The following is a 25,041-nucleotide window of genomic DNA, read 5'->3' as shown; positions in this document are numbered from 1 at the left end:
AAGTCTGTTTGACTTGCTGAAAACGAGCGGAGCGAAGGAAACCGCTTCCATTGTTGTCACCATTTTTCCTCAGAACTCTCTTAGCAAATCGAATGAAATGAGGGGGTGAGTAATCAAGTCCTCAGAACTCTCCTTGCGCGAGCTCCCTGTTGAAGGGCCATGACCTTGTCTCGAGGAAGAATTACCATCCTTCTAGAAGTGTGCAGGATCATCCTCAAAAAGGATATCTGCTGGGCTGGAAATGAGGAGAACTTGTCTAAGTGTAGATGCCAGCCCAGGAGAGAAGGTATCGCAAGAGATATAGACGACTCAGCGTAGTCCTGGAAGGGCGGCTAGACGGACCAAACAGGGCAGGACGAGCACGCCTCTAGAGAGTGCAAGAGAAACATGACATCCGCCATGACCCGAGCGAACACTCTGGGTGCGGAAGCAAGGCCGAAGGACAAGGTTGTGACTTGAAAATGCGGTTGACGAATGGAAAGGCGAAGGAATTTTTGCAGAGGGCAAGCAACCCGAATGTCGATGGATGCCGGAAACTGCACCTTTTTCTGTTGAAGTAATGGCTGAGCGGAGGAACTCCATCCAAAGAAGGAGGACCATGTCAAAGGTTGTTAGAAGTTTGAGGTCCAGGGTCGATCTTACTTTTCGTTCCCCTGTTTGGAACCAAGATCCCTTAGATCTAGACTGTGCTGGACAATCCTTATACAATCCTTTGTCAGTCTCCCGCTCAAAGGATTTGATTGGCCAGTTGTTGCTGGTGTGAATCAAGGTAGTTAAGGTCTCCAGCCAGGAGACCATTGCTCTAGCAATCCATGCGACCGCTAGGGAGGATAGAGCGCTGGACCCGAAGCCGCAAGACGGAACAAACCAGATTTGCTATCTGACAGTCCGTGGTATTTTTAATTGATGACCCATCAGGTAGGGATACTGGTAGGTATACCACAGGAGATTCTACCCGGTTAATCTGCCCCATGGCAGAATGTGCGGCTGCATCCAGCAGGTCATAGTCTCTTGCCATCTCCTCTTTTCACGGTGAAGATAAAAATTAGGAACCCTCGATCCATCAACCTCTTAACAGGGAAGTGGAAAGGAATTGTCCGCCTTCTTGCATCATCTACTAAATAGTGGTGATGCAGAGGGGGGAGCTCGTACGCCAAAAACACCGGATTACGTACCAGTAATGCTCTTTTATAGAGCCACGACAGCACCCACTTGAGAGAGGGGATCCGCCCCTAGGAACAGGAAACCCTATGGAGAGAATAAAAGGGGCGGTCCCCCTCGCTCCCACAGTTGGGTTTACAGAGATTGCAAGGAACCGTCCACCAGATTTTAGTAGGTCATTCAATATTATCGTTTATAATTAGTTAACTTAAGTATGGCTAACTACAAGAACCAAACACCCTTAACCGTGCTTCTAAATAAAAATCATATCAGGGTGGGAAGTGAAGGGGTGCTGTCGTGGCTCTATAAAAGAGCATTACCGGTACGTAATCCGGTGTTTTCTCTTCGCCACGACAGCACCCACTTGAGAGACTTTCAGAGATAGTCATTTGGGAGGGATCACCGTGTTAAGGACTGATCTACCGAAGGACAAGTCAGATGAGGAAGACAAGTCTAATCTATAGTGATTATAGAAGGTAGTAGGTGAAGACCAGGTTGCGGCCTTACATATCTGTTCTAACGGAACCTCCGCTCGTTCAGCCCAGGATGATGCAATCGCCCGGGTGGAATGTGCTCTTACGGTCTCAGGCGGATTCTCCCCTTTGGATGAATAGGCCAGACATATTGCATCTCGAATCCACCGAGATAGAGTACCCTTCGTGATTCCAGTTCCTTTTCTATGACCCTGGAAGGAAACAAAGAGAGCCCTGCTCTTCCTCCAAGCACTAGTCCTATCCAAATAGGCTAATATGGCTCTCCTCACATCTAATGTGTGGTATTTTTGTTCTTCCTGACTTGTAGGGTTATCATAGAAGGAGGGAAGAAAAATTTCTTGCGATCTGTGAAATTTAGTGCATACTTTGGGTAAGTATGAAGGGTCTGTTTTTAGGACAACTCTATCTGGGAAGACTGACATGAAGGGAGGATCTATCGATAATGCCTGTATGTCACTTACTCTTCTTGCTGATACTAAGGCGACGAGAAGAGCTGTCTTGAGGGAGACATGTTTTATGTGAGCTGAATGTAGTGGCTCAAAAGGGTGGTCTGTAAGAGCTTCCAGAACTAAATTAACATCCCAAGGTGGTACATGGGGAATGTGAACTGTCTCTGACCTCTGGCATGCTGCAACAAATCTGGCTACCCACTTATTACCTGCGATATCGTGACCATATAATGCCCCCAGCGCAGAAATGTGTACTTTTAAAGTACTGACCGCCAGGCCTAAATCGCGCCCTTTTTGAAGAAATTCTAGAATCATGGGAATATGAATTTCGTTTGACAGGGCCATTGGGTAGAGGTTTAGAAAATTTCTCCACACTCTTGCGTAGATGGAGGTAGTGGATTTTTTCCTACTTAATAGCAGAGTGTCAATCACCTTGTTTGAGAACCCTCTCATCTTTAGCAGCTGCCTCTCAAATTCCAGGCTGTTAACCGAAGACCCTTCACCTGAGGGTGGTTGAAGGGGCCCTGGAAAAGAAGATCCCGATCCTCCGGGAGGATCCATGGGTCTGAGATTGACATGGCTCTCAGCCAGGAAAACCATGGCCTCTTGGGCCAGAACGGAGCTATTAAGATCACGTTTGCTCTGTCCTCTCTTATCTTCCTGATTACTGTCGGAAGTAATATCAGCGGGGGTAAGGCATATGCCTTCTTGAATACCCAAGGCACTTGAAGGGCGTCGAAGATATCTGGATTGTCGGATCGGAACAATGATGCGAACTTTTTGACTTGCCTGTTTTGTCTTGTCGCAAAGAGATCTATCTCGGGAGTGCCCCATTTTTTTATTATCATGCAAAAGATACGACGACTTAGGACCCATTCTCCTTGGTGGAGAGTGTGGCGACTGAGGAAATCTGCTCTCGAATTGTCGATTCCCCTCACATTTAGCGCTGACAGGGACAGAAGGTGCTCCTCTCCAATGGCTAGAATGTCGTTGGCTATAGACATGAGTGCTTCTGATCTTGTTCCTCCTTGGTGGTTTATATATGCTACCGCTGTCATGTTGTCTGAAAAGACTCTTGTATGCGTTCCGTGTAGCTGCAGAAGAAATTCAGATACGGCATGATAGATAGCCTTCAGTTCTTTCTTATTAGAAGAATCATCCGATTCTCTAGGAGACCACAGACCTTGCACTATTTGATCTTCTAAGTGTGCTCCCCAACCACTAGGACTGGCATCAGTGAAGATAGTTTTTGATGGTTTAACCACCCAGGGAACCCCACTGAAAAAATGATTCGGATTTAACCACCAAGTGAGAGATTGTATTACATCTGTTGGTAAGGGAATACGACTATCTAATCGGCCATGTAATCTTTCTTCCTCACGAAGAATTGTATACTGTAATTTCCTGCTATGGAATTGGGCCCAAGGAACAGCTGGAATACAGGAAGTGAAGGAACCAAGAAGTGACATACCTTCTCTTAGGGAAATTAGAGGGTGGTTAATCACTGATTGTACTTTGTTTATGATTGTTATTTGTTTTGACTCAGGAAGAAAGCACATTTGATTTGTAGAATCTAGAATAATTCCTAAAATTTTTTGCTTAGTTGTGGGGGACAATCTAGATTTTTCCCAATTTACTAACCACCCTAGCCCCTGTAGGGACGAAATTGAATCAGCTAAACGTTGATGACATTGAGAAAGAGAGTTCCCGACTATCAATAGGTCATCTAAATATGGTATTATGAGGGTGTCTTAACCTCAAATATGACATTACCTCTGACATTAGTTTTGTGAAAACTCTAGGGGCTATTGATAGACCAAAGGGCATTGCTGTGTATTGATAATGCCGAATCTGACCTTTGACCATAACTGCCACCCGTAGATATTTTTGATGCTCACTGAAGATTGGAAGATGATAATATGCATCTTTAAGGTCAAGAACTGCCATGAAGCAATGGGGAAACAGAAGCTTAATAGTTGACGGAATAGATTCCATCTTAAAAGTTTGGTTCTCTAAGAAGACGTTTAGTCTCTTAAGGTTAATTATTGTTCTATATGACCCGTCTGGTTTCGAAATAAAAAATAAAGGGGAATAAAATCCCCTTCCTTTTTGATGACAAGGGACTTCCACTAATACTCCTTTGGACAGGAGAGTTATTATTTCCTGTTCCAAGGCCTCTTGTTGTGATGGTGACTTTAAGGAAGTCAGACAAAATGAGTCCGGGGGGACTTGGGAAAACTTTAATTTTAGACCTGTAGTTATGAGGCTAGTTGCCCATGGATTAGAGGTTATTGCCAGCCACTGTGTAGAGAAGAAGGACAACCTACCACCAACGGGTAGATCTGTCCTAACGGGGTTTATCCTCAGGTTTGAAAGGGCGTTTTCCGAAGAAGGCTCCTTTTTGTTTAAAGTCTTTATTAGCCCAACGGTCCTGGTTTTTATAGTCCCGTCTTCTGTTGAACATGGGCTTTCGGAACGCTCTCCTATAGGATGGAAGGTAAGTGTTATTGGGGAACCCTTTCTTCCTCTCACCCGCTTTGGTAATGATTTCATCTAACTGAGTACCAAATAGGTACTCACCTTGGCATGGTAGACCACATAACTTAGATTTCGTTTGTGGATCTCCTTTCCACCCCTTTAACCACAAGGCGCGGCAAGCCGCGTTGGTCAGACCTGCCGATTTGGCTGCTAATCGGATGGAATCAGCTGAAGCATCAGCTAGAAAGGCAGTAGCTCCTCTAATTAATGGAATAGATGATATGACTTTATTGCGGGAAAGCCTTTCAAGCCTTCTTCAAGGTCATTCAACCAGACCAACATGGACCTAGCAGTGCATGTGGCCGAAATAGCCGGTTTTAAAGCTCCTGTACAGGATTCCCAAGCTCTTTTGAAAAGGGAATCCGCTTTCCGATCAAGCGGGTCTTGCAAAGATCCAGAATCTTCTACAGGTAGTAGAGATTTCCTAGAAGTGGATGCCACTGCCGCATCTACTTTTGGGGTTTTTGACCATTTGGAGAAATCCTCGTCATTAAAGGGATAGCGACGTTTTGAGGAAGACGGCAACCCTTTTTGCCCCTGGCTTTCCCACTCCTTTCTGACTAAGTCCTTTATCGCTGGAATAACAGGAAAAGAAGGTCTCTTTTTCTCAGACAGGCCGGCAAACATCACGTCCTGTGGTGTCTTAAGGGTTTTAGTATCTTCCATACCCATGGTATTATGTATTGATTTGACTAGATTGTCAATACTGTCTGTAGGGAAACATGTATCCTGTTCACCCTCCGAGGATAAAACCTCTTGGGAATCGTCCGAATCCTTATCCTCCACCTCAGATGACTGTTCAGATCTAGGAGAACTATATTTTTTCCTACTCTCAGGAACTTTATCCGAGCTTCGAAAGGCTCGTAATTCCTCTCTAATCATGCTACGTATATCTTCCGACCTTACTGAAGACTCCTCACGTAAGGTGGATTCGATGCATGAATGGCACAACTTTTTTAAATCGGTGTCCGGGAGCGGCTGAGAGCATAAGGCACATTGCTTATGATTGGATTTCCCTGTTCTTTTAACCTAGGGAATTAGATAAAAGAGGGGAGTGTAATCAGCTTAAATAGGGTAGACAAACACTCACCCCTGAAGCTGTAGTCGTAATACCGGCTGGAGAGGAGGAGACGGAGGCACAGATGGAGGAGCTGACCGGTCCGATCTCTTTTCTCTGGCGCTCTTGGAGGATGATCTGCGGCTGCTGCTAGTCCGGCTTCCAGGTGTAACAGCGGTGACTTCAGATGAAGGTAACGCTGTGTCTTTAGGAGATGCCATGATGGACGCCGGGTATCAGCACCGTCGTCCTTTTGTAAATGGGGGCCGCCATCTTCTTCCTGCCGCACCCGGAAGTAACTACTACATCCGGGTTGCGGCTCTGCTGTGCGCGCGCCTGCGCCTCCACCCAGCAATCGCGCAGGCGCCGTCCTCCTCGTACGTCACCCCGGAAGTTGTGGCAATACTTCCGGGGGAGAAAACACTGGGCCACACGCTGCCTGTGCGCCTCCCGAAGATGGCGACACAGGTTCTTACCCCAGCGGTCCGGTCCCTGCAGGTGCGCTGGATGATTCTCCGTGAGCCAGGCGACTCCCCGATCCTGGCCTCACGGTACCTGCCAGCAGAGGGGGGAAGCTGCCATAGAACCCCCGACGCTGCTTCCAGCTCTGGAGCCCTTGCCATCCCTATACAGGTAAACTGCGCAAGCGGCATCCAGGCAGGGAATCCTCTTCTCTCCAGGTCTCCCGTAGGAACAGGAAACCAACTGTGGGAGCGAGGGGGACCGCCCCTTTTATTCTCTCCATAGGGTTTCCTGTTCCTAGGGGCGGATCCCCTCTCTCAAGTGGGTGCTGTCATGGCGAAGAGAAAAGGGGTGCCTCTTTATGTCCACAGAGTTCAGGTCTCCAGGTGGACAGGACAGGTTGTCTGGCGTTAGGCCTGGATGCAGAAGAGGAAACATGGAGACGACACTCCGTGTGCTCGTCTGTTGATGGTGTGGGGAGATCGATGCCCTTTAAAGGACCCGTCGCCATTAACAGGCCAGGCAGGCATCCCACGTAGAGGCTTCTGTCCAGTGAATCGCTTATCCGAATTGAATGGCAAATGCTCTCGAGGGAGTTTAGTCTCTGAAGCTCTGGCAAGCTCCGGTAATATCCAATCCATATTCAGAGCCTTGTTGTCATCAAATCATTGGTGAGGGAGCAGGAAACGAAAAACGTCCGTTTTCTAGATGCCTGTATGTTTCTAGACGCCTGCACGTTTCTAGAATACTTGCAGCCCCTGCTAGCCGACGGCTCCCATGTAGGATAGGGACCATGTACGTATATTGGTCCTGCGAGCACTCCAAACGCAGAGGGTACACAGAGGGATTCAATCTCTTGGACAGAGAACCATGGATTGGTCAGTGAAGAAGTCCACTGAGGGGAACTAGAGGATAAAGCTGGGGTCGGCGGCGGAGGGCTCCTCGGACTGATCAAGCGCCTTTAAGACCGGGGAATACTGGTCATGCGCCTTTAAGACCGGGGAATACTGGTCATGCGCCTTTAAGACCGGGGAATACTGGTCATGCGCCTTTAAGACCGGGGAATACTGGTCATGCGCCTTTAAGACCAGGGAATACTGGTCATGCGCCTTTAAGACCAGGGAATACTGGTCATGCGCCTTTAAGACCAGGGAATACTGGTCATGCGCCTTTAAGACCAGGAAATACTGGTCATGTGCCTTTAAGACCAGGAAATACTGGTCATGTGCCTTTAAGGCCAGGTACTTCCTTACCCGGGTACTGATGTAGAGTCGATGTGCCCCTTTAATGCAAAAATACTGTCACCCCAGTGTGAGCCGGCCGGGTGGACCAAGATGGCCACCGGGAGCTGCAGAGTTGATAAAATCTCGCAGAGAGCGAGAAGCGCCAATTTGGGGGGCGGAGCCACCGACACGATGTTGAATAGGCCCAAGCCGGGGCCTAAATTTCTGTAGCCGGCGGACGTCCCAGTGGGTCGTTCCAGGCAAGACTTCCAGGATGCGGCCTACAAATCGGCCGAAGCCAGGGCCTAAATTTTTGCAGCCATCCAGAGCGTTACCTCAGAGAGGTGGGCCACAGGGAAGTGGCTGAGGCTGCCTGTCAGCATGTGGCTATCCCACTGAAGATGGATCCACTCACCATTGGTGCGCGTCCCGGCATGGAGCCGCCGCGGATGTGGGTTTCAGCGCTGTTCTGTGCAGCGTGGACGGTGCAGGGATAAGCCTCAATCCATCATACCTTTGTTAGGGAGGTGGAGAGGACCCGTCCGCCTCCTTGTGCCATCCGCTTCACAGTGGTGGGACAGTGGGGGCTGCTCGGACGCGATAGAGAGGGGCCTCTGTACAGCCATGGAGTTCAGTCCGGGTGGACAGGGCCAGTTGTCCGGCATTAGGCCTGGCTCCAGGAGAGGATACATGGAGGCGACACTCCATGTGGTCGCCTGCTGCTGGTGTGGGGAGATCGGGACCATGAAAGGAACCGTCGCCCCTGAAGTGAGCTCAGGCATGGCTTCCCACGTCGCAGGAGAGGGTACGGGGAGGTATACTCGCCGTGCTCGCCTGTTGATGGTTCGGGGGAGATCGGAACCTTGAAATGAACCGTCGCCCCCTTCACTCCGTTAATTAAAAAATAAAAATTTACAGAAAAGTAAACAATAAAATAAAAACGTTGGGGTCTGAAACAGACCCATGTGCCTCCTACAGACACTAAGCAAGAACTGGTTAGCTGAGAGCCAGCAGGAGGGTGTATACTGCAGGGGAGGAGCCGAGAGCCAGCAGGAGGGTGTATACTGCAGGGGAGGAGCCGAGAGCCAGCAGGAGGGTGTATACTGCAGGGAAGGAGCCGAGAGCCAGCAGGAGGGTGTATACTGCAGGGGAGGAGCCGAGAGCCAGCAGGAGGGTGTATACTGCAGGGGAGGAGCTGAGAGCCAGCAGGAGGGTGTATACTGCAGGGGAGGAGCCGAGAGCCAGCAGGAGGGTGTATACTGCAGGGGAGGAGCCGAGAGCCAGCAGGAGGGTGTATACTGCAGGGGAGGAGCCGAGAGCCAGCAGGAGGGTGTATACTGCAGGGGAGGAGCCGAGAGCCAGCAGGAGGGTGTATACTGCAGGAGAGGAGCCGAGAGCCAGCAGGAGGGTGTATACTGCAGGAGAGGAGCCGAGAGCCAGCAGGAGGGTGTATACTGCAGGAGAGGAGCCGAGAGCCAGCAGGAGGGTGTATACTGCAGGAGAGGAGCCGAGAGCCAGCAGGAGGGTGTATACTGCAGGGGAGGAGCCGAGAGCCAGCAGGAGGGTGTATACTGCAGGGGAGGAGCCGAGAGCCAGCAGGAGGGTGTATACTGCAGGGGAGGAGCCGAGAGCCAGCAGGAGGGTGTATACTGCAGGGAGGAGCCGAGAGCCAGCAGGAGGGTGTATACTGCAGGGGAGGAGCCGAGAGCCAGCAGGAGGGTGTATACTGCAGGGGAGGAGCTGAGAGCCAGCAGGAGGGTGTATACTGCAGGGGAGGAGCTGAGAGCCAGCAGGAGGGTGTATACTGCAGGGGAGGAGCCGAGAGCCAGCAGGAGGGTGTATACTGCAGGGGAGGAGCTGAGAGCCAGCAGGAGGGTGTATACTGCAGGGGAGGAGCTGAGAGCCAGCAGGAGGGTGTATACTGCAGGGGAGGAGCTGAGAGCCAGCAGGAGGGTGTATACTGCAGGGGAGGAGCTGAGAGCCAGCAGGAGGGTGTATACTGCAGGGGAGGAGCTGAGAGCCAGCAGGAGGGTGTATACTGCAGGGAGGAGCTGAGAGCCAGCAGGAGGGTGTATACTGCAGGGGAGGAGCTGAGAGCCAGCAGGAGGGTGTATACTGCAGGGGAGGAGCTGAGAGCCAGCAGGAGGGTGTATACTGCAGGGAGGAGCTGAGAGCCAGCAGGAGGGTGTATACTGCAGGGGAGGAGCTGAGAGCCAGCAGGAGGGTGTATACTGCAGGGGAGGAGCGAACTTTTTTTGTATCACTTAGTGTCAGCCTCCTATTGGCAGCAGCATACACCCACGGTCTGTGTCCCCCAATGAGGCGAAGGAGAAATGTCTTTTTACTGACCTGAGATATAAGAGAATAGTATCCCCATACAGGTGACAATCCAGCAGCTGTCAGCTGTACACCATAGCTGACAATGTGCTGTATCAGCAGCAATCATTGTTAGCATCGACCATGGCCGTTTAACCCCTTAGATGCTGCTGTCAATAGTGACTACAGCATCTAAAAGGTTAACAGTGTGCGGGCTTCCTCTTCAACCCCATTGGCACCCTGAGATAATGATCATGTGGTCCTGATGCTTGTCATGTCAGTTCATGGCAAAATAACATCCTTAACCCCTTAGCGACCGACGATACGCCTTTTAACGGCGGCCGCTAAGGGTACTTAAAAAAAAAAATAGCGCCCCCCAGAGACGGATTTTCTCTGGGGTCTCGGCTGCCGGGGGTAGCCGAGACCCCAGAGAACATGATTCGGGGGGTTTTGTACCGACCCCGCATTTGCGATCGCCGGTAATTAACCGTTTACCGGCGATCGCAAAAAAAAAAAAAAAAAGTGATCTCTTTTTAATTTCTCTGTCCTCCGATGTGATCGCACATCAGAGGACAGAGAAAAGGGGTCCCCGATCGCCCCCCGATACTCACCTATCTCCCCCGGTGCTCCTCTTCAAAATGGCGGGCGCATGCGCAGTACGCCCGCCGGCCGGCCCCGGGGGAATCTATGGGGTCTCGGCTGCCGGGGGTAGCCGAGACCCCAAAGAGCATGATCGGGGTCGGTTTTACCGACCCCTGTTTTGCGATCGCCGGTAATTAACTATTTACCGGGGACCGCAAAAAAAAAAAAAAAAAAAAAGCAAAGTGTAATTCTCTGTCTTCTGATGTGATCGCACATCAGAGGACAGAGAAATAGGGGGATTCGGGGACCCTATTATACTTACCGGTGTCCCTGGGTCCTCCTGCTGCTCCTCCTGGCCGCCGGCATCTTCTGGGGAAAAGAAAATGGCGGGCGCATGCGCAGTGCGCCCGCCATCTGTCTCCATCTGCCGGCCGGCAGGAGAGGAGCAGTTGGGGCTAAAATTAGGGTTAGGGCTAGGGTTAGGGCTAAATTTAGAGTTAGGGTTGGCGCTAAATTTAGGGTTAGGCTCAAAAAGTCAAATGGTGCTCCCTCCCTTCTGAGCTCTGCCGTGCGCCCAAACAGTGGGTTACCCCCACATATGGGGCATCAGCATACTCAGGATAAATTGGACAACAACTATTGCGGTCCAATTTCTCCTGTTACCCTTGTGAAAATAAAAACTTGGGGGCTACAATATCTTTTTTGTGGAAAAAAAAATATTTTTTATTTTCACGACTACATTCTAAACTTCTGTAAAGCACTTGGGCATTCAAAGTTCTCACCACACATCTAGGTAAGTTCCTTGGGGGGTCTAGTTTCCAAAATGGGGTCACTTGTGGAGGGTTTCTACTGGTTAGGTACATCAGGGACTCTGCAAATGCAACATAACGCCCGCAGACCATTCTATCAAAGTCTGCATTCCAAAACGGCGCTCCTTCCTTCCGAGCTCTGCCGTGCGCCCAAACAGTGGTTTACCCACACATATTGGGTATCAACGTACTCAGCAGAAATCGCACAACAACTTTTGTGGTCTAATTTCTCCTGTTACCCTTGTGAAAATAAAAATTTGGGGGCAAAAAGATCATTTTTGTAGAAAAAATGCGATTTTTTATTTTCACGGCTCTACGTTATAAACTTCCGTGAAGCACTTGGGGGTTCAAAGTGCTCACCACACATCTAGATAAGTTCCTTAAGGGGTCTAGTTTCCAAAATGGTCTCACTTGTGGGGAGTTTCCACTGTTTAGGTACATCAGGGGCTCTCGAAACGTGACATGGCATCCGATCTCAATTCCAGCCAATTCTGCATTGAAAAAGTCAAACGGCGCTCCTTCACTTCCAAGCTCTGCGGTGCACCCAAACAGTGGTTTACCCCCACATATGGGGTATTGGCGTATTCAGGAGAAATTGCATAACAAAATTTATGGTTACATTTCTGTTTTTACACATGAGAAAATAAAAAAAAAATGGTTCTGAATTAAGAGGTTTGCAAAAAAAAGTTAAATGTTCATTTTTTCCTTCCACATTGTTTCAGTTCCTGTGAAGCACGTAAAGGGTTAATAAACTTCTTGAATGTGGTTTTGAGAACCTTGAGGGGTGTAGTTTTTAGAATGGTGTCACACTTCGTTATTTTCTATCATATAGACCCCTCAAAATGACTTCAAATGTGATGTGGTCCCTAAAAAAAAAACGGTGTTGTAAAAATGAGAAATTGCTGGTCAAATTTTAACCCTTATAACTCCCTAACAAAAAAAAAATGTTGTTTCCAAAATTGTGCTGATGTAAAGTAGACATGTGGGAAATGTTATTTATTAACTATTTTTCGTGACATATCTCTCTGATTTAAGGGCATAAAAATACAAAGTTTGAAAATTACAAAATTTTAAAAATCTTCACCATATTTCCGTTTTTTTCATGAATAATCGCAAGTAATATCGAAGAAATGTTACCACTAACATGAAGTACAATATGTGACGAAAAACAGTAATTAGACCTACTGGTAATTGTATTTCCAGGAATCCATCCTGACAGCACACTGGAGGACATCCTTCTTATCCTTGATGGGACAGGAACACGAGAGGTTAAAAGGACCCTCCCCCTACCACCCTTCAGTGCTTTTCCAAAGTAACACATCTGGATGGATGCAAAAACACAGGTTTATTCCAACAAAATAATCAATCATACAAATGTTACATCACATGAGTATAAAGATCATACATTAGGGAGGGAACTAATAGTGCTGTCAGGATGGATTCCTGGAAATACAATTACCAGTAGGTCTAATTACTGTTTTCCAGTTCACCACCTGACAGCACACTGGAGAAATACCAAAGGAGAATGGTATTTAGGGAGGGACCACCGCTTGCAGTACCTTTCTACCGAAAGCCAACTGTGGTGACACTACATCTAACTTATAGTGTTTAGAGAAGGTACTATGGCTAGACCATGACGCAGCTCTGCAGATCTGATCTGCCGTCGCCCCCCCTTTCTCCGCCCATGACGTGGCCATGGTCCTAGATGAATGGGCTTTAATGTTAACCGGGGAATCTTGTTTTCTAGCTTTATAAGCTAAACGGATTGTGGATTTTATCCACCGTGCGACAGTCGCTTTAGACGCTTTTCTACCTTTATTTGGACCCCTGAATTGGACGAACAAATTGTTGTCCCGTCTCCAGGGTCTGGATAAATCGAGGTACCTGAGCACCGAGTCTCTTACGTCTAAGTTGTGGTAAAAACTCTCCTTCTGATTTTTAGGGAACTGGCAAAATGATGGTAAAACAATCTCTTGATTCATATTGGAATCTGACACAACTTTAGGGAGAAACGCCGGATCGAGTCTCAGTACTAATTTGTCCTCGAATATCTGCAAATATGGATTCTGCACCGACAGAGCCTGTAGTTCCCCCAATCTTTTTGCCGACGTGATCGCAACTAAAAATGCAGTTTTAAGGGAGAGTTTATCAATTCCTATATCCCCTGTTACATCCCACGCCTGTTCACATAGGAAATTTAGGACCAAGTTCAGATCCCACGGCGGGACTGACTTTCTAATCAATGGTTTTAATCTCTGGACTGCTCTAGAGAATCTACTAATCCAGGGATGGGCAGACAGGGAAGAATCAAAGAATACACTCAGGGCCGCTATCTGGACCCTTAATGTACTTGGTCTAAGACCTTTTTGAAACCCTGACTGCAGAAAGTCAAGAATTTTGGGGATGTTTGGATGGTCAGTGTCAACTGTCGTCTCTCCGCAAAACCCACAGAATCGCTTCCATATTTTGGTATAGATAGCCGATGTCACCGGCTTCCGGCTGGCTTGAAGGGTAGAAATGACATCCTCTGAAAGCCCTTTTGCTCTTAAGACCTTCCGTTCAGGATCCAGGCCGCCAGCTGAAGTGCTCCCGCATTCTGGTGTAGAACTGGACCTTGCAGAAGAAGATCCTCTCTTTCTGGTAACAGGAGGGGTTCTTCCACTGACAGTTTCCTTAGCAATGGAAACCAACTCCGTTTCAGCCAGTGAGGAGCTATGAGTATGACTTTGGCCCCGTCCTCGCAGATCTTTCTGAGTGCCCTCGGGATCATTGCTAGAGGAGGGAATGCATACAGAAACCCGTGGTTCCAGGGTTGTGAGAAGGCATCGATCGCGGCTGGACTCTCCCAAGGGTTTAGGGAATAGAAGATCTTGAGCTTCGCGTTTCCTCTTGTAGCAAATAGGTCCACCGTCGGTCTCCCCCAACGTTGACACAGATCCTTGAACACCTCGTTGTTCAGTTCCCACTCCGTGGGGGATACGTTTTTTCTGCTGAGGAAATCCGCCAACTGGTTCTTGGAGCCCTCCAGGTGGATCGCCGAGATGGACAGAACCGACCTTTCTGCCCACTGGAATATGCGTTCCGCCAGGTTTTGTAACGCCAGATGTCTTGGACCGCCTTGATGCCGCAGGAAGGCTACTGTTGTCGTGTTGTCTGAGAAGATCTTCACGTGTTTGTTCTGCAGCAGATGCTGCGCTGCCGTCAAGACTTCCCAAACCGCCTGTAGCTCTCTGTGGTTTGATGACTGGTTGCTGTCTTCCTTCCCCCAGCGACCTTGAAAATATCTTCCCAGTACATGACCTCCCCAACCGAGCTGACTGGCATCTGTTGTAACTGATATGCTTGGTGTCTGAAGCCATGGCACCCCCAGTCGGAGGTTTCTGGAAAGAGTCCACCACACCAGAGATCTTTTGAGTTGCGGAGTAAGGCTCAGGGTCCGGTTCAGCGAGTTCTGCCTTCTGTTCCAGCTCCTCAGAACTCCCCTCTGAAGCTGTCGAGAATGAAACTGGCTCCATCTCACGCAGGGAATACAGGCCGTCATGAGACCTAGTATTTTCATCCCGTCTCTGATCGTATGTCGACCCCGAGAAAAGTGACGGATCTTCTGTATTATGCCCTTTAGCCTGTCTTCTGGAAGAAATGACATTCTTGCTTGTGAATCGAGCATGACTCCAAAGAATTTTATTCTGGGTTTTGGGATTAGATCCGACTTCTCCCAATTTATAATCCATCCCAGATTCTGCAATGTTGAGATGAGAGACTGACAATTGACCCTGAGCTGGACTTCTGAGTCTACTGCTATTAAGAAGTCGTCTAAGTAGGGAACCACCATTATATCCTGATTCCTCAGGAAAGCGACTACTTCCACCATAAGTTTTGTAAAAACCCTGGGAGCGGAAGCCAGGCCGAAGGGGAGACAGCGGAATTGGAAATGGAGGATCTTTCCTTCCAAGTTTACCGCGAACCGCAGGAACCTCTAATGATTTTGATAAATGGGTACATGGTAATATGCACTCTTTAAGTCCAGTGTGCACATCACCATGTCTTTCCCCAATAGAGGGATGGTAGACCGAATCGACTCCATCTTGAACCTTTTGTAAAGGACCCAATTGTTCAGATGTTTCAAATTTATAATCGTTCTCGATTCTCCTGATGGTTTTGTTATCGAGAAGAGATTGGAGTAGTGACCCCTGCACTCTTCCTGAAGGGGTACCGGAACGATAGCCGCCATTTTTAACAGGTCTTGAATGTCTGACCACATGGGGGATGACAGTTTTAAATGAGAGCTGGATACCAGGAATCTTTCGGGAGGAAGGGATGTAAACTCTATTTTGTACCCCTGGGATACTATTTATAGAACCCATGGACTTTTTGTGATTTCCCTCCATCCTCCCAGGAATCCTGTCAGACGGCCCCCTACTCTGATGGCGTCATTTCCTGCGGTAGCTAGACCCCGGTCCCGAGTAGCTCGCTTCTTTATTTTTAGACCTGTTATCCCCTCCTTTCTGGTAGCTCCACCTACCCTGCTTTCCCTTACCCCTATAATCGGGTTTTTGATTATAGCGGGGTCTCCGAAAGGGCTGGAATTTTTTTGGCTTTTCCTCCGGAAAACCCTTCTTGACATCTGCGGCTTTTTCTAGAATATCGTCGAGGACCGGTCCGAAGACCCTGCCCCCGGAAAAGGGTATAGAACACAACTTGTTTTTAGAGTGCATGTCCCCCAACCAGCTCTTAAGCCAAATAGCTCTACGGGCTGCATTAGAAAGAGATTGACCTCTCGCCACGAATCTAACTGATTCAGCAGATGCGTCTGCCAAGAAGGTAGTTGCTAGTTTTAGCAAAGGTAGGGTTTTTAGAATAGTGTCTCTGGGAGTTTTGGCTATCAATTGATCTTTAAAATCATCTAGCCAAAGGTCCATGGAGCGGGCTACTGATGTCGCTGCAATATTAGCTCCAATAATTGCTGAGGAGCTTTCCCAGGCCCTTTTTAGAAGGCCATACTAGCGCTGCTGACTCCTGACACTGTGCTCTAGCTGCGTCCTCCATGATGCTCTAGAGATCCCTACTGTCCCTGCACATACCTTTTATTCTGTTCCTCACTTCAAAATGACGCTCCAGCGTTCTCCACCGCTCTTTCCTCTGCACTTCCTGTAGCAGAGACGCCGTCCATCCCCCTCAGCCGCAAACCGGAAGTGACGTGCGGCCGGAAAGAGAGGAAGGTGCGGCGTTGAACTGGTTCCCCCAGCGGCCGCATGGAGACGCCGACGCCAGCAGAGGCCGCCGCTGAGCCGCACACACCAGGGGACAGACGGAGAGATCGAGAGCCCCCGCCAGGAGGAAGCGATCCCCAACCCAGGAGCAGCGCTACACTGGTAGGCTGAGGGACCCTCGGGCGGGTGTCAGCCAACGGGTGTCTCAGGAGGGAAGGGTGAGGCTGAGCCCCCCCGATCCACATCCCCCCCGCACAGAACAGCAGATCCTCTCGTCCGTTCCTATCCCTGATGGGACAGGAAAAACACTGAAGGGTGGTAGGGGGAGGGTCCTTTTAACCTCTCGTGTTCCTGTCCCATCAAGGATAAGAAGGACGTCCTCCAGTGTGCTGTCAGGTGGTGAACTGGAAAAGCAATCTCAAAATCAGCGGGATCCGTTGAATCGTTCCAGAGTTATAACCTCATAAAGTGACAGTGGTCAGAATTGCAAAAATTGGCTCGGTCATTAAGTACCAAATTGGCTCTGTCACTAAGGGGTTAAAGTCTGCCGGCTATAGCGACCTGTTCAGAAGTTAGCGACATTTAGGTGGTAAAAATCAACTTTTTCATTCCTGTTATACCACTTTACATTAATTTCTGAAAAGCACCTGAAGGGTTATTAAACTACCTGACAGCAAATTTGAATACAATGAAGGGTGTGGTTTTTAAAATGGTCTCACATTTGGGGGTTTTCAATGTATAGAGCCTGCAAAGCCACTTCAAAACTGAATAGGTCCCTTAAAAAGTACGTTTTGTAAATTTCCTTGAAAAATAAAAAATGACTGCTACATTATTAAACCGTCTAAAATCATAACAAAAAAACGAAATTTACAAAATGGTGCTGATGAAAAGCAGACATGAGGGAAATGTTATTCATTAATGTTTTTGTGTGATGTGACTCTCTGGATTAAAGGGACAATCATTAAAAGTTGGAAAATTGCAAATTATTTTATTTTTTGTCAAATTTCTGATATTTTTTTATTACAAAACATACCAAATTAAATGTACTATTATCACAAAGTATAACGTGTCACAAAAAAACAATCTCAAAATCAATGGGATATGTTGGAGCGCACCAGAGTTTTTACTACATAAAGTGACATGTCATTTTTTTTAAATGGGCCCGGCCACTAAGGGGTTAAAGGGAACCTGTCACCAGTTTTGTGAAATATTTTTAGCTGCTATCACCTTACTCAGCATCTGCACTTCACTCTCTAAATCCTTATATAACCCCGACTCCCCTTATATACTCCCAAAAACCTTTTTAAATTTCTCCGGCGCTGTATGGTAATCTTCTCAGTCCGGTCCGTTCGGTGTGGTTTTGGGCCTCTGCATCCCTCCTCCCGGGTTCTGCTCGCCATCCTCCTGACATGGATAACGATCCATATTGCCATGCAACATATCGCCCCTGGTCAGAAAGATTACGTTTCGCACCTGTGCGGTGTGCTTTCTGCAACTGCGGGCAAAGCTGAAAAACAGAAGTTTGCATGCACTGGCATACGTAGTTCTGGTGCATGAGCCAGTAGTATGTGTGCCGGCGCATGACACTTCTGTTTTTCGGCGTTGCCTGCAGTTGGGCAAAGCATACTGCACAGGTGCGAAACGTAATATTTCTGACCAGGGGCGAGATGTCGATGTGGATGACGCAAGAGGTATCATCCATGAAGTAGGACGGCAAAAAACAGCCGATGGGAGGTATGGAGGGGCCCGAAACCACGTCCATCAAACCGGAGTGAGATTAAAATACAGCATGGGAGAAATTAAAAACATTTTTTCGGAGTTATACAGGGGGAATCAGGGGGTTATATAAGGATGTAGGGAATGCAGCGCAGACGCTGAATAAAGTGATATTTTTAGCTGCTATGTCACAAAATTGGTGACAGGTTCCCTCTAGGTTTGTTATACAAAAAAGAAAAATAACTGACTTTGCAGATATCATCTTCACACCTTCTGGATGTTCTAATCCAATCCCTAAAGAGAATGGAGGAGATTATGTACGGTAAAACTGACTTTGCAGTATGACTCCCCAGGTCAGTACAAGTATGTAGATACCAAAGATACGTAGTTTGCTTTTTTATATTTACATGATTTTTTTTTTTTAATTTAAAAAATAATTCACATGTAGCCAATTTCCAAAACCTGTAATATTTTACATTTTGGGTCGATGAACTGTATGAGGGCTTATGTTTTGTGCCCTGTGCAGAATCCCGGCAATAATGGCAACCAATTGGCACCTTGCAATAGCATCCCCAGAAGTGCCAATGGCTGCATGGAATGGCGCGCCACCCTCCTGAAGTGCATTAACAGTGGCATTTAACAAGTTAACAGCCGCAGGTGTAGCTCCGCTCCACATACGGCTGATAGAGGCAGACGATGGCTGAATAACAGTCATCATTTGTCATGAAAGATGGGGGTTAATGTCAAGAAATTTCTCAAGGTGAACTGCTGTGACTCACTGAGCTAAGCGCTGCACCATGAGACTTTTTCTCACGGTGCTAACGGTCATCTCACAGAGGTCACCGCAGTTCATCAGCCCGGCTCACAGCGAAATGTGGGAACGCAGTCTCAGTAACCTGCCGTAACCTTGAGGACGTCACCGCTAGTCACTGATGTTCCGTTTGCAGCAGCTCATTCTCATGTGGTTTTCAGCCTGGACTGTCACATCTTGCACCGACCAGGTTGAAAACCACTTATCGCAGAAATGGATTACGGTGTGGGACAGTATGTCGGACAGGTGAGGGATATGGATGTTTTTTCTTTTCTTTTACAGGAAACAAGGGCTTCAATGGAATGGGTGTAAAGTGAGTATAACTTTTTTATTTTTAAATAAAGTAAAACAGTTCGTATTTTTATTTAAAATAAAAGGACTTTATACTGGCTGTGTGTTTATGTACAATATGACTATGAGGTTAGTAATGGAGAGGAGTCTTACCAGCCTGAGAATATCAGCCCCCAGCAGTCTGCTTTAGCTTGGCTGGTTGTCAAAAATGGGGGGGACCCTGCACTATTTAAAAGAAAAAAATGCTGTGGGACCCCTCTACTCTGGATAAGCAACCATGATAAAGATGACAGCTGAGGGTTGAAGAATGCAGCTGTCAGTTTTGCCATGTTGGTTATCAAAAACAGAGAGGTAACCCATGCCATTTTTTTTTTATTTTTTTTTATTTTTCATTTATAGCGCAGGCTGATAAGTACTCTTATCAATGGCGCCTGCTCTTACTGTTATTAGTGGAAGCAGGTGTAGGCTGATGGGAGTAGTACTCTTTAATCAACCGACACCTGTCTGACCAGAGAAACTTTTTACTTCCGTTCCCAGCTGCTGTCGCTCTGACCGGTGGTAATAATCTTACCGCCGAACAGAGCTGATGGTGTTTATCGTGCTGTCACGCAGATAGTGTGTGAAACACCCAATGTTCGGGTGCTAAACCCGAACAGTAACATGGACTTCCTGGAGAAGTCTGTGTTCGGGGTCCATGCCCGAACAGTAGGTGTTCTGTATGGACCACTGATTTTACTGTTCAGGTTGGCCCATCTCTAGTTAATAAAACTCCACCCTCTTCTGTCCCAATCTACAGAGCAAAGTTAACTGGTGAGCTGCACATAGCAGGAAACAGCAGCCCATTATATGCACTGGAGGCTATTGCAACAAATAAAAAAAAAATAAAAATGTTTCCGTAAATAACTGACTAAAAAAAACATAATATTTTGATGACAAGTGGCCTTTATTAATAAATTGCTTTCATTAGTTCAAACAAAAATGTGAATTAAGCTTGTGTACCAATACTGATGTGCTGCAAACGACAGAAAGCGATCGTCCTTACCTCTGAAAAATTAACTGCTAGTGGGATTATCCCGGACACATAACAGCCCACCAGCATAGCCAGCGACAGCAGGCTGATAGAGCTGAAGTCATCCATCACTGCTGTAAGGGTTCAGGCTCCACTCTGCAACAGAAAGAGCAAAAAAAAATAGTATTTTATAATGAGAAACATACTAACTTCTCATTTGTCAGAGCAGAGACATCTACAAGACTGGCACCAAAACTTTGCTAATAACATGATGTAGATGTAGTAGTAATAGATGTAGTAGTAGTAGTAGTAGTAGTAGTAGTAGATGTAGTAGTAGTAGATGTAGTAGATGTAGTAGTAGTAGTAGTAGATGTAGTAGTAGATGTAGTAGTAGTAGTAGTAGTAGTAGTAGATGTAGTAGTAGTAGTAGATGTAGTAGTAGTAGTAGTAGTAGTAGTAGAGATGTAGTAGTAGTAGATGTAGTAGTAGTAGTAGATGTAGTAGTAGTAGATGTAGTAGTAGTAGTAGTAGTAGATGTAGTAGTAGTAGATGTAGTAGTAGTAGATGTAGTAGTAGTAGATGTAGTTGTAGTAGTAGATGTAGTAGTAGTAGTAGATGTAGTAGTAGTAGATGTAGTAGTAGTAGTAGTAGAGATGTAGTAGTAGAGATGTAGTAGTAGTAGATGTAGTAGTAGTAGATGTAGTAGTAGTAGATGTAGTAGTAGTAGTAGATGTAGTAGTAGTAGATGTAGTAGTAGTAGTAGTAGTAGATGTAGTAGTAGTAGTAGATGTAGTAGTAGTAGTAGATGTAGTAGTAGTAGTAGATGTAGTAGTAGTAGTAGATGTAGTAGTAGTAGATGTAGTAGTAGTAGTAGATGTAGTAGTAGTAGATGTAGTAGTAGTAGATGTAGTAGTAGTAGATGTAGTAGTAGTAGATGTAGTAGTAGTAGATGTAGTAGATGTAGTAGTAGATGTAGTAGTAGTAGTAGTAGATGTAGTAGTAGTAGTAGTAGATGTAGTAGTAGTAGATGTAGTAGTAGTAGTAGTAGTAGTAGATGTAGTAGTAGTAGATGTAGTAGTAGATGTAGTAGATGTAGTAGTAGATGTAGTAGTAGATGTAGTAGTAGATGTAGTAGTAGTAGATGTAGTAGTAGATGATGTAGTAGATGTAGTAGTAGTAGATGTAGTAGTAGTAGTAGATGTAGTAGTAGTAGATGTAGTAGTAGTAGTAGATGTAGTAGTAGTAGTAGATGTAGTAGTAGTAGATGTAGTAGTAGTAGTAGATGTAGTAGTAGTAGTAGTAGATGTAGTAGTAGTAGTAGATGTAGTAGTAGTAGTAGATGTAGTAGTAGTAGATGTAGTAGTAGTAGATGTAGTAGTAGTAGATGTAGTAGTAGTAGTAGTAGTAGTAGTAGAGATGTAGTAGTAGTAGATGTAGTAGTAGTAGATGTAGTAGTAGTAGATGTAGTAGTAGTAGTAGTAGTAGATGTAGTAGTAGTAGTAGATGTAGTAGTAGTAGTAGATGTAGTAGTAGTAGATGTAGTAGTAGTAGTAGTAGATGTAGTAGTAGTAGATGTAGTAGTAGTAGTAGTAGTAGATGTAGTAGTAGTAGTAGATGTAGTAGTAGTAGATGTAGTAGTAGTAGTAGTAGATGTAGTAGTAGTAGATGTAGTAGTAGTAGTAGATGTAGTAGTAGTAGTAGTAGTAGATGTAGTAGTAGTAGTAGTAGATGTAGTAGTAGTAGTAGATGTAGTAGTAGTAGATGTAGTAGTAGTAGATGTAGTAGTAGTAGTAGATGTAGTAGTAGTAGTAGATGTAGTAGTAGTAGATGTAGTAGTAGTAGATGTAGTAGTAGTAGTAGTAGTAGATGTAGTAGTAGTAGTAGATGTAGTAGTAGTAGATGTAGTAGTAGTAGTAGTAGATGTAGTAGTAGTAGATGTAGTAGTAGTAGTAGTAGTAGATGTAGTAGTAGTAGTAGATGTAGTAGTAGTAGATGTAGTAGTAGTAGTAGTAGATGTAGTAGTAGTAGATGTAGTAGTAGTAGTAGTAGTAGTAGATGTAGTAGTAGTAGTAGTAGATGTAGTAGTAGTAGTAGATGTAGTAGTAGTAGATGTAGTAGTAGTAGATGTAGTAGTAGTAGTAGATGTAGTAGTAGTAGTAGATGTAGTAGTAGTAGATGTAGTAGTAGTAGTAGATGTAGTAGTAGTAGTAGTAGATGTAGTAGTAGTAGTAGATGTAGTAGTAGTAGTAGATGTAGTAGTAGTAGTAGATGTAGTAGTAGTAGTAGATGTAGTAGTAGTAGATGTAGTAGTAGTAGATGTAGTAGTAGTAGAGATGTAGTAGTAGTAGATGTAGTAGTAGAGATGTAGTAGTAGTAGATGTAGTAGTAGTAGATGTAGTAGTAGTAGATGTAGTAGTAGTAGTAGTAGTAGATGTAGTAGTAGTAGTAGATGTAGTAGTAGTAGATGTAGTAGTAGTAGTAGTAGATGTAGTAGTAGTAGTAGTAGTAGATGTAGTAGTAGTAGTAGATGTAGTAGTAGTAGATGTAGTAGTAGTAGTAGTAGATGTAGTAGTAGTAGATGTAGTAGTAGTAGTAGTAGTAGTAGATGTAGTAGTAGTAGTAGTAGATGTAGTAGTAGTAGTAGATGTAGTAGTAGTAGTAGATGTAGTAGTAGTAGATGTAGTAGTAGTAGATGTAGTAGTAGTAGATGTAGTAGTAGTAGATGTAGTAGTAGTAGATGTAGTAGTAGTAGATGTAGTAGTAGTAGATGTAGTAGTAGATGTAGTAGATGTAGTAGTAGATGTAGTAGTAGTAGTAGTAGATGTAGTAGTAGTAGTAGTAGATGTAGTAGTAGTAGATGTAGTAGTAGTAGTAGATGTAGTAGTAGTAGATGTAGATGTAGTAGTAGATGTAGTAGATGTAGTAGTAGATGTAGTAGTAGATGTAGTAGTAGTAGATGTAGTAGTAGATGATGTAGTAGATGTAGTAGTAGTAGATGTAGTAGTAGTAGTAGATGTAGTAGTAGTAGATGTAGTAGTAGTAGTAGTAGTAGTAGATGTAGTAGTAGATGTAGTAGATGTAGTAGTAGATGTAGTAGTAGTAGATGTAGTAGTAGTAGTAGTAGTAGTAGATGTAGTAGTAGATGTAGTAGATGTAGTAGTAGATGTAGTAGTAGTAGTAGTAGATGTAGTAGTAGTAGTAGATGTAGTAGTAGTAGATGTAGTAGTAGTAGTAGTAGTAGTAGATGTAGTAGTAGTAGATGTAGATGTAGTAGTAGATGTAGTAGATGTAGTAGTAGATGTAGTAGTAGATGTAGTAGTAGATGTAGTAGTAGTAGATGTAGTAGTAGATGATGTAGTAGATGTAGTAGTAGTAGATGTAGTAGTAGTAGTAGATGTAGTAGTAGTAGATGTAGTAGTAGTAGTAGATGTAGTAGTAGTAGTAGATGTAGTAGTAGTAGATGTAGATGTAGTAGTAGATGTAGTAGATGTAGTAGTAGATGTAGTAGTAGATGTAGTAGTAGATGTAGTAGTAGTAGATGTAGTAGTAGATGATGTAGTAGATGTAGTAGTAGTAGATGTAGTAGTAGTAGTAGATGTAGTAGTAGTAGATGTAGTAGTAGTAGTAGATGTAGTAGTAGTAGTAGATGTAGTAGTAGTAGATGTAGTAGTAGTAGTAGATGTAGTAGTAGTAGTAGATGTAGTAGTAGTAGTAGATGTAGTAGTAGTAGTAGATGTAGTAGTAGTAGTAGTAGATGTAGTAGTAGTAGTAGATGTAGTAGTAGTAGTAGATGTAGTAGTAGTAGTAGATGTAGTAGTAGTAGATGTAGTAGTAGTAGTAGTAGTAGTAGTAGAGATGTAGTAGTAGTAGATGTAGTAGTAGTAGATGTAGTAGTAGTAGTAGTAGTAGATGTAGTAGTAGTAGTAGATGTAGTAGTAGTAGATGTAGTAGTAGTAGTAGTAGTAGTAGTAGATGTAGATGTAGTAGTAGTAGTAGATGTAGTAGTAGTAGATGTAGTAGTAGTAGATGTAGTAGTAGTAGATGTAGTAGTAGTAGATGTAGTAGTAGTAGATGTAGTAGTAGTAGATGTAGTAGTAGTAGATGTAGTAGTAGTAGATGTAGTAGTAGTAGATGTAGTAGTAGATGTAGTAGATGTAGTAGTAGATGTAGTAGTAGTAGTAGTAGATGTAGTAGTAGTAGTAGTAGATGTAGTAGTAGTAGATGTAGTAGTAGTAGTAGATGTAGTAGTAGTAGATGTAGATGTAGTAGTAGATGTAGTAGATGTAGTAGTAGATGTAGTAGTAGATGTAGTAGTAGTAGATGTAGTAGTAGATGATGTAGTAGATGTAGTAGTAGTAGATGTAGTAGTAGTAGTAGATGTAGTAGTAGTAGATGTAGTAGTAGTAGTAGTAGTAGATGTAGTAGTAGTAGTAGTAGATGTAGTAGTAGATGTAGTAGTAGTAGTAGTAGATGTAGTAGTAGTAGTAGATGTAGTAGTAGATGTAGTAGTAGTAGTAGTAGATGTAGTAGTAGTAGATGTAGTAGTAGTAGATGTAGTAGTAGTAGATGTAGATGTAGTAGTACATGTAGATGTAGTAGTAGTAATAATAATAAAACTTAAATATTAATTAAAAGAAAAAACAATCTTAGGGCTCATTCACACGTACGTTTTACACGTACAAGTGCTGTTTTTTTCCCATGGATACCAATCATACCTATGACAGTCTATATGGGGTTATTCACATGCCTGATTTTTACCTCAGACTGAGTGGTCTGCGCAAAATTTCAGAGGCATGTTCAATACTGATCTGAATTTCAGATCAAATGAGGCAATGCAAGTCTATGGATCCATGAAGCAATGTAACAGCATTTGGATGACATTGGTGTGCTGTCCGATTTTCACTGACTGATCT

The 25,041-nt window shown here is 45.0% G+C and overlaps 1 protein-coding gene across 3 annotated transcripts in view; it reads right to left on the bottom strand.

The window, feature by feature from the left end:
- SLC39A9 (solute carrier family 39 member 9) overlaps positions 1 to 25,041 on the bottom strand; it is a 62,884-nt gene that overhangs the window by 20,467 nt on the left and 17,376 nt on the right. For all 3 annotated transcript variants that reach the window (XM_069732337.1, XM_069732341.1, XM_069732345.1), the window contains exon 2: positions 20,162 to 20,284. In XM_069732337.1, the coding sequence (XP_069588438.1) occupies positions 20,162 to 20,257 (96 nt within the window). In that variant the 5' untranslated portion in view covers positions 20,258 to 20,284. The remainder of the gene's footprint in view (positions 1 to 20,161; positions 20,285 to 25,041) is intronic.

Source organism: Ranitomeya imitator, chromosome 1, assembly GCF_032444005.1.
Source record: "Ranitomeya imitator isolate aRanImi1 chromosome 1, aRanImi1.pri, whole genome shotgun sequence".
NCBI lineage: Eukaryota > Metazoa > Chordata > Amphibia > Anura > Dendrobatidae > Ranitomeya > Ranitomeya imitator.
Note: the sequence above shows the minus strand (reverse complement) of the source record. Positions and strands in the feature narration are given on the sequence as shown.